The 12,024-nt window shown below is 43.8% G+C and overlaps 1 protein-coding gene across 2 annotated transcripts in view; it reads left to right on the forward strand.

Annotated features, from left to right (window-relative positions):
* The window catches only part of APPL2 (adaptor protein, phosphotyrosine interacting with PH domain and leucine zipper 2), a 57,503-nt gene that overhangs the window by 478 nt on the left and 45,001 nt on the right, over positions 1-12,024 (forward strand). For both annotated transcript variants that reach the window (XM_008074116.2, XM_021707016.1), the window contains exon 2: positions 7,884-7,982. In XM_008074116.2, the coding sequence (XP_008072307.2) occupies positions 7,884-7,982 (99 nt within the window). The remainder of the gene's footprint in view (positions 1-7,883; positions 7,983-12,024) is intronic.

A 12,024-nucleotide genomic window follows, 5' to 3' on the forward strand; every position in this document is an offset into this window, starting at 1 on the left:
CCCGCCAAAGCCCCTCGCGGCCCGAGTCGAGGTGTCACGACCCGCTTCCAAACTCCGCTGAAAGTGCGGCTGCCGGATGTAAACTCTGGCTCCATCACTTAGTAGCCGAGTGCTCCTGGCAAACTTTTTTGTGTCTTAGTTTTGTCGTCTGTAAAGTAGGGATAATAATTGCACCTGCCTCGTAGGGTTGTTAGAATTCAGTGAGAAAACGTAAAGTTGTCAGCAGATGATGCCTGATACACTCAAGGAGTCACCCTTAATTATGATTACTACTACTATTACTGCTGCTGCAGCTGTGTGACGAGACCTGTGCCGAATGGGAGGCGGGGAGCCTGGGTCTCTTTCCCAGCGGAGCCAGGCCTCCCCATGGCACTGTTTTCCCATTTGTGAAGCGAAGGTTACAGTGGTTGCCCCATTTATCGCAGGGAGCTTCGTTAGCACACTCCAGATGAGACAGATGAGAGTCAAGTCCTTTGAGTTCTGCAGAGAAAAACTGGTGGTAAATATAGCCAATGAGTGCGAAGTGACATGAATTAGTAATCCAGCACACCTTTCCCCAAGGATCTTTTGTTCTCTTTTGCTTAGCATTTCCCCAGCTTCATATCTGCTCTCCCGTTTTTGCATCCCCTGGGTTAAGTTCCTTTATTCCCTGGCGTCTCAACAATTGAAAAATTATAAGATTAACTTGTTTCCCCTCTTTTTGGATTCTTTCCCTTTTTTTCTGAGTGAATTCTGCCTCCCAGGATGATGCTTGGATGGTCCTATTTATCTCTCCAGTTAGAATAAATCAAAAGGTCTATGTGCATAGGTGTCTTGTGTCCATTTCTTTGCTGTCCTCCTAACAGGTAAATTAGGAACTGTAAGCAAACTGTGATTTTTTTTTTAAATTTTGGTAAGTTTACATCCACTGGGCTGACTATCTTATTCAACGCCTCTTTTATGGAGCTTTAGACTTCTGACATTTTAATTGGAACTAAGACCCTTGGTAGAAGGCATTTTGTCCACGCTCATACCTGTTGTGCGGGAGCTGAAGATTGTGGAAATTTTAAACGATTGCCTTGAACAAGGACCCCTGTTGCCTCTTAGTTGTGGAAACTGAGTTGCACAGAGACACCTGCTTTTCTTTTTCTTTTTGAGTTGGAGTCTCACTCTGTCGCCCAGACTAGAGTGCAGTGGCTGCTCCCGACCACCGCAGCCTCGACCCGCTGGGCTCTGGCGATCCTTCCACCTCAGCCTTCCAAGTAGCTGGAACTACAGGCGCGCACTACCACGCCCGGCTGATTTTTGATTTATTGTAGAGATGAGGTCTCACTGTCCAGGCAGGTCTCGAACCCACGGGCTCAGGCAATCCACTCACCTCAGCCTCCCAAGGCGCGGGATGACAGTCTGAGCCACCGAGCCCGGCTGACACCTGCTTCTCTAACCATCCTGGTGATGCCTGAGCCAGGATAGAGGGGTTACACTAACTGATCCTCCATGTTGTCCTCACCAACAAATCACGTTCTGCATTTCCAGCTCTCACATAAATAAATATACACTATTTCTGAGTGGCTTGAAGGATTTGCCCAGCTGTGAGGAAATAGAGGACTGGAGAACAAGTCAGGAGACCTACCTGAGTTCCAATTCTGGCCCTAACTTATGTGATTTGGGCAAGTCTTTTCATCTCCTCTCTTGGCTGGCTCCGTTTCCCATCTGCAGAACATCTCCAGAACAAGGGAGCAGAGCAGGTGGCTTCAAGGTGCTTCAGAGTTAAGATTCTGTAATGTCTGCGTGGTTTATAACTTTGAACTTGTATGTGTAAAGGTTTAGAGACATCATCATTCTTATTTAATGTTCCTTTTAATGTAGGGAGTTTATTTGTCATTGCTTTTGAGACTTGGCTGTCTCCCTTATGAGAGTTCTTGATGAGGTTGTTTTACAGAATGGAACTAACTTTAAGAATGTTAAGTTTGACCAGGTGGTAGGGCTGGGGGGCGGGGCTGTAATCCAATGCCGTGTGAAAGATGCAAAGAATTGTATGGAAGTTAGGTTAGAAAATATAATTTAGACAGTAGATGAGAGAGAGGGAGGGAGGGAGGAAGGAAAGGAAGAAAGAAAGCAGAGATTTACCTCCTCAAGGTAGGGGAGGAGGCCAAAACTTAGGGAGAAGCATGGCTGCCATAGCTCAGTGAACACATGGCCTGGCCAGAGCTTAACAAAAGCAATGGCTGCTGCTGTTTGAGGGTGAATGCCTTTTAAACCTTCCCCTTGATGGGGCAAGTCGTTAGGGTGATTGGGTGGTGGTCTGTTTCACATCATCATGAAGGGACAGTCAGCACAGGTATTGAAGTCGGGTGATGGATGACAGGCAGATGGGTGGGTTAGTCACATGACTGTTGCTGGGGTGATGGAATATGTTTGTGTTACCTCCCCCATGACTGATGATGGAATGGATAGGCAGGCCAGCGTGGATAAGAGGGGCAGATCACTGAAAGACAAATTCCTTGGGAGATGTCAATCTCCTGTGTCTTGCGACCTGCCCAGGGTTCTAGGAAAGGGTTATTGTTTGGCTTTAGGAGGCCAGAGAAATTCCATTTTGGGCTCTGTCCTTTCAAAGAAGGTGTTTAATGATCGTCAGAGCATATTTCTTTAGCACCATCTTGTATAAGCCCTGTATCTAATGCAAGAGGATTCACAGACTTGGAACTGGAACGAAGTGAATCCAACTCCTTCATTTTATGAGTATGTGGAAACATACAAACAATAGCAGATACCTGTAGCATGAATCTTGTGTTGCAGGCACTGTTCTAAATTCTTAACATATATTAGCTTACTTAGTCCTCCCATCATCTTTTGCGGTAGGTTCTCTATTAAATGACCAAGGAGTGGGGAAATTAAATAACTTGCACAAGACTGTACACCATAAAGTGACAGAGCCGGACAACTTGCCTGGACTAGGGATATTGCCAGAGTTAGCCCAGGACCTGACTTGCCTGTCATCAATGACCTAAATTGTTGTTTCACTAAAAGGAAAAGATCCTAAGAAACCATCTATTGTTTGTTTCCTCTGGTTTTATGTAGAGTAATTATGTGAGCTGCTTCAGTAATGTGGTTGCACAGGATTGATGAAATGAACACAAAAGCTTTTGTGTTTGAACTGAGTGACCCAGGAAGAGCTGACTAGCAGTTGACTAACTTGAGACACATCTCTTTATTGCCTCTTTTTTAGTTTGCTGTGTTGCACGATGTGTCGTAAAACTAGTCTATGTGTATACCCATGTGTTATTTCTGCTTGCTTCTTGAGAAGCAGAACATTTCAGGGATGAGGACAGCTGCCTCCATTGCTGTTTCTAAGCCTCTGCTCCTTGCTAGGCACTGCTCGCTGCTGGGAATGTGCTGATAAATAGAGTGCTTGCCCTCGGTGTGGGCACCGTCTGCTCCCAGGCAGTAGTTGCAGCGCAGGGTAATGACTGTTGAATAGAACAGCTGGCAGCTCCTGCAGCTCGTGCTTCTTCGGGGGCTTATCTCTTGACCCGGAATTAGCACCCTTTTGAGATAAGGTAAAGACAGCAGCTCCTTGTTTGCTTTGCTGGTGCTTTGTTTTGTGCTTTGTTTGCATCTGTTGCAGTAGGCATAACTGAAACAGAAATGAAAGACTTAGTTCTGAAGTTGACAGTGAGTGGCCCAGCTCAGAATAGCCCTCTCCACCCAACCAGGCCTTTATTTTCTTAAGCAGGATAACTCAAAACATAACCTCGTAGATTTGTGTCTTCATTGTGGAGGTGTTTTGTACTGTTGCTTCTTTTTTAAAAAAATTTTTTTTGAGTCAGATTCTCACTCCGTCACCCAGGCTGGAGGGACGGCCCACAGCAGCATCAACCTCCTGGGCTCAGACCATCCTTCTGCCTCAGCCTTCCAAGCATCTGGGACTATAGCTGCGTGCCACCACACTCAGCTAGTTTTTTGTAGAGATTAGGTCTTGCTATGTTGCCCAGGCTATTTTTGAGTTCCTGGGCTCAAGTGATCCTCCCGCCCCGATCTCCCAAAGTGCTGGGATTACAGGTGTGAACCACCACATCCAGCCTGTTGCTCTTTTGTATAACACATTTTTCCTTTCAGTAGACTTGGTTCTTTCTACTAAGACATCTCTCCCTCTGCCAAACTTTGTTTTTAACCTTAAATGTTCCTTAATAGTCAGTGCTATTAAAATTGGGACGTTATCAATTGCATGCAATTCTTGAGAATATCTAGTTGTTAGGTAACACCTACTTTCTTTACTCTGAAGTAAAGGAATGATACAGAGCTGAGTCTGTATCCATAGGGCTTTTGGTTTTGTTTCTCTGGCCAAGCATACTCTCAAGAGTATAGGGTAGTAGAGAAAGGATAGAATTCAAATCCTAAATCTGCCACTGTTACCTATGGCAAGTTACTCAACCTATCTGAGCCTGTGTTTGGACATGTGTAAAATTAAAATACAAGAGCTACTTAAGTTATTATGAAGGAAAAATAACATGTAAAGTGTCTGCACGCCTGTATTCCATAGTCACTCCATAAATTATTGCCGTTATTCTCTTTGTAGGTGATATACACCAGTGTCTTTCTGGCCTTTTTGTGGGATTTTGAGCAATTAGTGTGCCTTTGCCTGGTCCTTGGTCTCATTCCTTCTTTATGTTTCAGAATATCCTTGTTGCTCCAAACCTAAGTTGAGTGGACATGGTGTAGTGAATGTGGATAGCCAAACAGTGTTCTGAGTAGCTTGGTGTATTTTTTCCAGGGCGATCACTGACTAGTTAAAGTGGATAGGGAAGACTGCAGTCTTCCTGCCAGTTCTAAAGAGTCACAGTCACATGTTCAGCGTATAAAGAAAAAAGACACTTGTGATGTAGTTTTCTGGCAGGTATCCCAGGTGAGAGCTTGATAGTAGGATGATCAGAGAACATCCAGCTCCAGTCACTCCCAAATGTGAGAGCCACCCTGCTGTTGACCTTCAGTGCCTGCTGACCTGAGTTTACATCCCAGCCTTGCTTTCCTGTAGGGAGAGGCTGAACAAGTTTCTTAACCTTGATAAGCCCCAGTTTCATAATCTGTGAAATGGGGCTAATGGAACCATAGTATCTACCTCCTAAAGTTGTTGGAAGGATTAGATGAAGCACAGCGTCGGGCTCATAGGCAGGACAGAGTAAGGGACAGTGATCGTTTTCTTTCTACCCTTTTTGCGGAGCTCTGTCTTTACCTGTCACTTCTCATTTTCCATTCCACCTTTATTCCTAAGAGAATTAAAGGCAATAAACAGGATTTGGCTAAATGGACATCAGTAGTATTTTGAAAAAGTGAAATGGCCACAATCCACTTATATCACTTCTCATTCTCCTGAGTTAGTATTTTTTTAACCTCCTGGTTGACATCCATCAGTGGATTATGAAATCCATTGGGTCAGAACCACGATTTTTATTTACAGATGGAATAGAATAGAAAAAAAACTACAGTGTTTATGCATGCTGTTGGTAAATATTGTCCTTTGTTCAGGTCCTGAGGTATTTCATACAGTATTGAGATCGCTCAGAGAACTGTCATTCAACCGCGACCCCACTATGGGCATCTGCCCAAAGGAAGATAAATTGTTACATCAAAAAGACACCTGCACCTGTATGTTATTGCAGCACTAGTCACTATAGGAAAGTCAGGGAACCAACCTAAGTGCCCATCTAGAGGACTAGAAAGAGGATGTGGCATATATACACCATGGAATATGAACTGCGCAGCCATCAAAAAGAATGAAATCGTGTCTTTTGCAGCAACATAGATGGGGCTGGAGTCCATATCCTAAGTGAAATAACAGAATCAGAAAATCAAATATAGCATATTCTCCCTTACAACTGGGAGATAAACAGTTGTATACATGGACATACAGAGGGAGATAATAGGACTGGGGACTCCAAGGGTAAAAAGCGGGGGGGGTGGCGAGGGAAGGGTCGAAGAATTGTCTTCTGGGTACAGAGTTCATTGTTCAGCCCAAACCTCACCATCATATAGTGGAACCACATGACAAGCCTGCACATGCGCCCTCTGAATCCATTAAATAAATTGTAAAAATTTAAGAAACCATAAAAAAGTTTAAAGAACTCTTCTAGCACACAAATGAGGCACTGTATGAGTTCTGGGATGTTGTTTTGCTCTCACTGAGAGTTTTTAAAAAATGAAATTACAGTTTCCTTACCCACTGCACTGTGGTTCTGTTGATAAGGCTTAGTAATGTAGACAGTATGTCGGTCTTGGAGTAGGTATTTTAGCCTGGAAGACCTGGGCGAAGCAGGATAAGCACGCACTGCTGTGAAGCGCACCAGAGTTTGTGGAACAAAGTCAAGGGCAGAGCTGTGTGGTGGGAGGTAACCATCCCATGCTTAGGGTCCCACTCTAGTTTACTGGGGATGCTTTGGAGTCAGTTTTGTTCTCTTACCTGAGATAGGCTAGAAAAAGAAAGAAGAAATTGCAGTTCCTTTGCAGGGAAATAATGAGCCTTAATAATGAATTGTTTCTGTAAAGTGCTTTGATAATACCTTCTTGAGGACCTTCCTGTGACTTGTTCGCCATTCTATACCCCATGGGATCTTTTCTGAAGTAGAGAGCCAATTGTTGCTCACAGAGTATTTTCAGTTCCCACTGTCCTGGGCACATTAAGTGAAGTCCTTTGAGTAAAGGTATCTCTTATGTGATACCTGATACTTGTTCATACACTATCCAACATATAAGTATTTCTTTAGTGCTCAGTGTGTGCCAAGTGCCCTGTATAAAAATGATAGGAATTACTTTTCAGGTAATGGCTTTGGTCAGCTGTGCTCAGAGCACTGAGGAATTTTTCATCCTAGAAGAGGTACGCTAGAATTCTTGTTACATTGCTGTTTAAGTTTTGTGCCCAGAGTTGCCACTGGTGGGCCCAGGGGACGTGAAATTTTCTGGCTATGAAATTTGATTGAATAAAATATGATGAAAAACATGGAGTATCTTTTTTTTTTTTTTTGAGTTGGAGTCTTACTCTGTCACCCAGGCTGGAGTACAGTGGTATGCTCACAGCCACCACAGCCTCACTGGGCTCAGGTGATCCTTCCACCTCAGCCTTCCAAGTAGCTGGAACCACAGGCATGCTCCACCATGCCCGGCTAATTTTTTTTTTTACTGTAGAGATGAGGTCTCACAATGTTGCTCAGGCTGGTCTCGAGCCCCTGAACTCAAGTCATTCCTCTTGCCTCAGCCTCCCAAAGTGCTGGAATTACAGGCATGAGCCACTGCACCTGGCTACATGGAGTATTTTAAGAGGGAAGAGTAAGACAATCCTGCAAGACGTTCACCATTACAGAAAACCAGACTGCTGGTGACTTCTGGGTGGTTACACTGTATGAGTTCTGGGATGTTGTTTTGCTGTCACTGAGAGTTTTACAGATTACAGAAAACCAGGCTGCTGGTGACTTCTGGGTGGTTACACCATAGCAGTGAGCACACTCTAGGTGCACAGGTAGGCCTGACCTTGTGTATAGTTTATGGACTTGGGTGAAGAGGCTTTTTTAAGATATTTTTTTAATTGGATGCACTTACTGGTATGTAGGTAGGGGCTAAAGTCAAGGCAGATAATACTCCTCAGTCTTTTTTAAAAATTGGTTTTCCTTCCCTGGGCCTGACATTCACATTTCCCCCACACTGCAGTCTAAAGGATTAGAAAAGGGATTCTGAATTAAAGCTCCAGGAATCAACTCATACTGGCATTATCAATAAAATAATAAAGCCAGAGGGCCAACAGGTACCTCCCTCCCATTGCACTTTGTGCATGTAGCTTGTGTGTGTGTTTTCTAGCTCCTTTGCCATTTTCCCACTTAGAAATAAAATGGACCCTCTATCTTATTTTCTTCCAGACTCGCTCTTTGCTGAGTGTGTTTGAAGAAGATGCTGGCACCCTCACAGATTATACCAACCAGCTGCTCCAGGCGATGCAGCGCGTCTACGGAGCCCAGGTATGTGCCGCCCTCATCTGGAGAGAGTAGAGTAGGGCCCTCTGCCTTCTTCTGGAACTTATCTCGGAGGTTGAGAAATTGGAATCAGAGAAAAGTCATTTAGCATTTTTTTAAAGCATTGTACTTTATTTATTTATTTATTTCTTGAGTTGGAGTCTCACTCTGACGCCCAGGCTGGAGGACAGTGGCACGTTGCTCACGGCCACTGCAGCCTCTATCTGCTGGGCTCAGGCACTCCTTTTGTCTCAGCCTTCCAAATAGCTGGAACTACAGGCATGTGCCACCACGCCTAGCCAATTTTTCTTGATTTATTGTAGAGACGAGGTCTTGCCAAGTTGTCCGGGCTGGTCTTGAACCCATGGTGTCAGGTAGTCCTCTCACCTCGCCCTCCCAAAGTGCTGGGATTATAGGCATGAGCCACCGTGCCCAGCCTAGGGTTTTTAAATAAAATCAGAATTTTTTTTCCTACTCCTGTTCACCTAAAAAAACTAAGGACAGTCTGTTTCATGGCTTAAGAAAAAGGGTAAAAAGAAGGATGACACAACTGCTTGTAATTTTTTTAAAACATCAACCCGGAGGGAAACATTTGAGTCTCTTCTTCCTATTTGTGAAAGAGTGGGTTCAGTATTTTGAGACATGCTCTTTGTCTTTCTCATAAATGGGCAGTCTTAGATGTCAGTGTGGGAGGGTAGAGATGTTTTTTCAAATGCTTCCTCTGAAAAGATTTGAGTCACAGTTCTGAAACTATTGGGTGGCTTCTTTGTTTTGTGGAACAAATATCTTTGGCTTGCAAAACCATGGAAAATAAATTGCTGAGTGGCAAAAGTGAATCGTTTTAAGATCAAAAAGTGTTCACGTATGTTACTTTCTAAGAGAAGGTTTATGAATTGCTTAGAAATAAAATTATGTGTCAAAATATTATGGCAGCTGATCATTTTTATTATTGATTCCTTGCCAGTATAAATGTATATGTGTGAATGATTCTTTTTCTCATTGATGAATCTTAAGAAATATAGGTTGATTCGTGATCCGCCTGGGCAACTTGGTGAGACCTCATCTCTACAATAAATCAAAAATGAGCTGGGCACGTGGTAGCGCATGCCTGTAGTTCCAGCTACTTGGAAGGCTGAGGTGGAAGGATTGCCGGAGCCCAGTGGGCCGAGGGCGGTGGCCGGGAGCGGCCACTGCACTCCAGTCTGGGTGACAGAGTGAGACTCCAACTCAAAAAAAAAAAAAAAAAAAAAAGGAAATATAGGTTGAGCATTCTAAATCTGGGCATTCAAGATCCAAATGCTCTAAAATCTGCAACCTTTTGAATGCTAGCATGGCACTCAAAGGTAATGCTCATTGGGACATTTTGGATTTTCAGATTAGTGTGCTCATGTAGTATCTGCAACTATTTCAAAATCCAAACTGTGGAATACTGGCCCCAAACATTTCAGATGGGGGATGCTCAACCTTTACCACATTCAGTAGTCTGTAACTCTTAATAGTCATGTATAGCCATTTATTATTATAGCATGTAATACTCATATTACTGCTCATTGTTTTATTAGTGATTCATTCATTTATGGGAAGAAGATCCAGTCCTTGCCATTAGGGAGTTTACAGTTGAGAGGCAGACACACCAGTCACCAGGAGGTGTCGGAGGACTAGGAGAGGAGGGTCGCCGACACGAGTGGGCTTGTGCTGGCACCGTCAGAAGGGTGAATGTGATTGGTGAGCTTGATGGAAGACTGAGTAGCATCCAGGCAGTTCCAGGGGCTTTTGTATTGATTATTTCTTGTAAATTTTCCAACAACTCTGTGAAGCGGGTATTTTTATTATTATCCTGTTGCTTGTTTAGGCCAGGAGACTTTAGGGTTCTGATGATGAGTGACTTGTCTAAGCGCACCCAGCTAACTCGCTGCAGAGCAAGTCAGCCTGACCAGAGCTCACACTCTTCACCCCACGCATAGGATAGGTGGTGACCCGAGGCAGGGAGGTGGCAGTAGAAGTGGAAAGACGGAGATGGACTTCAGCGATTTTAGGAGTAGATTAGTACTGATGGGTGTGAAGGGGTGGGACGTGACAGATGAATCGAGAATGATGCCCAGGTCTTGAACTCAAACCACAGGGTTCACAGAGGGAAAACACAGGAGAAGGAGCAGGCATGGATGAGTGCATGTCTGTGGTGGGAAGGTCCACTGGAATTCTCTCCGGAAACATAGATAGTGAGGTGTCCATGGGGCATCAGAATAGGGAAAGAGATCTTGTTGGAAGTTTAGATCAGCCGGGCTCGGTGGCTCAGCCTGTCATCCCGCGCCTTTGGGAGGCTGAGGTGAGTGGATTACCTGAGCCCGCGGGTTTGAGACCCGCCTGGGCAGCGAGACCTCATCTCCACAATAAATCAAAAAGTCAGCCGGGCATGGTAGCATACGCCTGTAATTCCGGCTACTCGGAAGGCTGAGGCGGAAGGATCGCCGGAGCCCAGCAGGTCGAGGCTGCGGTGGCCGGGAGCGGCCACTGCACTCCAGTCTGGGCGACAGAGTGAGACTCCCACTCAAAAAAAAAAGAAAGTTTAGATCCACAGTTCAGGGCTGGAGATACAGATATGCAGACTGTGCAGTAATACGTAGTGTAACTTATTGATTAGGACTAGTTATAACAATCAAGAGTCATGTGCTCCTTTTTGATTTTGCTTTTTTGTTCGTTTTCAGAATTTGGGAACATGAGTCTTTTGTCAATTTTTAATTTGAAACCCGATAAGGGTACATTTTTATATTTTTTCCTAAATATTCTAAATTTAAGAAAACAGAAGTGTTTTTACTGGGCTTATACCTGAACTTGCTTGCTATTCAGTAATTTGTATATTGTCTTTAAAGATCTGTCTCTTCCCCAACCTGGATGACAGACAGAGAGAGAAACCCTGTCTCAAAACAATTATAATAATAAATAAAATTTTTAAAATGATTTGTCTCTTATTTAAGGTTTAAAATTCCCAAGGCTTAAGAGATGGTACCTCTGCCACTCCTAGGAGTCTCTCTTCCGCCTTCCTGTGTCTGTCAGAATAATTTGCTTGGAGATGTCCAAATACTCTCTTACGCATTTTTTTTATTTTTTTTTTTTGAGGCAGAAGGCTACATTTTGCCAACATTAAGTGGGTCTTGCATTCCGAGAAGCTGTAACCCAACTTTTAATTCACAGCACATGATCATCACGTGGGTTTTCCTGCTGGCCAGAACCTTTCCTCCTGTCTTGGCTCTTTCCATGGCAGAGACTGGTGAAATGCCTGGGTTGTGCGCCAGACTCAGAGACAGAGTCAAACAGTGATCGACTGTGTCGGGTTGGCTGGGTCGGGTCAGTTGGTTTTTCAGGCTGATTTGAAAGCTTCAGTGTTTTGTATCTTTTTAATTGAAAAAGAAAATTTTTCTACTCCTTTTTTTGATCAGTTTGTTTTGATATAGTTTTTTTAAGATAGTAATACATAGTTTTCATTCAAGTTTTTTCTAGAAGTTATGTTTTCTTGGTTTTATTTCATTTTCTTAAATAATTTATATCTAGAGATGTTGAAGTCTGTTGATAGAGTTTTATAATTTCTTTTTGAAAAACAGATTCTTAGCAAGACATAGTTTTTCATTTATATATATATTTTTGACATTTAAGGAGGTTTTGTTTATTTTTAAAGATTACTCTAGTAGAGTAATGCATGCACATAGTTTAGTATGTCTAATGGTTTTTTTGTTTGTTTGTTTTTGAGTTGGAATCTCACTCGGTCACCCAGACTGGAGTGCAGTGGCTGCTCCCGGCCACCGCAGCCTCGACCTGCTGGGCTCCGGTGATCCTTCCACATCAGCCTTCCGAGTAGCCGGAATTACAGGCATGCGCTACCACGCCCGGCTGACTTGTTGATTTATTGTAGAGATGAGGTCTCGCTGCCCAGGCGGGTCTCGAACCCGCGGGCTCAGGCAATTCACTCACCTCAGCCTCCCAAAGGCGTGGGATTACAGGCTGAGCCACCAAACCCGGATTGTCTAATGGTTTTATAAAAAATTATTTTGTG

This window comes from Carlito syrichta, unplaced genomic scaffold, assembly GCF_000164805.1.
Source record: "Carlito syrichta isolate Samal-C Ts95f unplaced genomic scaffold, Tarsius_syrichta-2.0.1 Scaffold316302, whole genome shotgun sequence".
In the NCBI taxonomy this organism is placed as follows: Eukaryota; Metazoa; Chordata; class Mammalia; order Primates; family Tarsiidae; genus Carlito; species Carlito syrichta.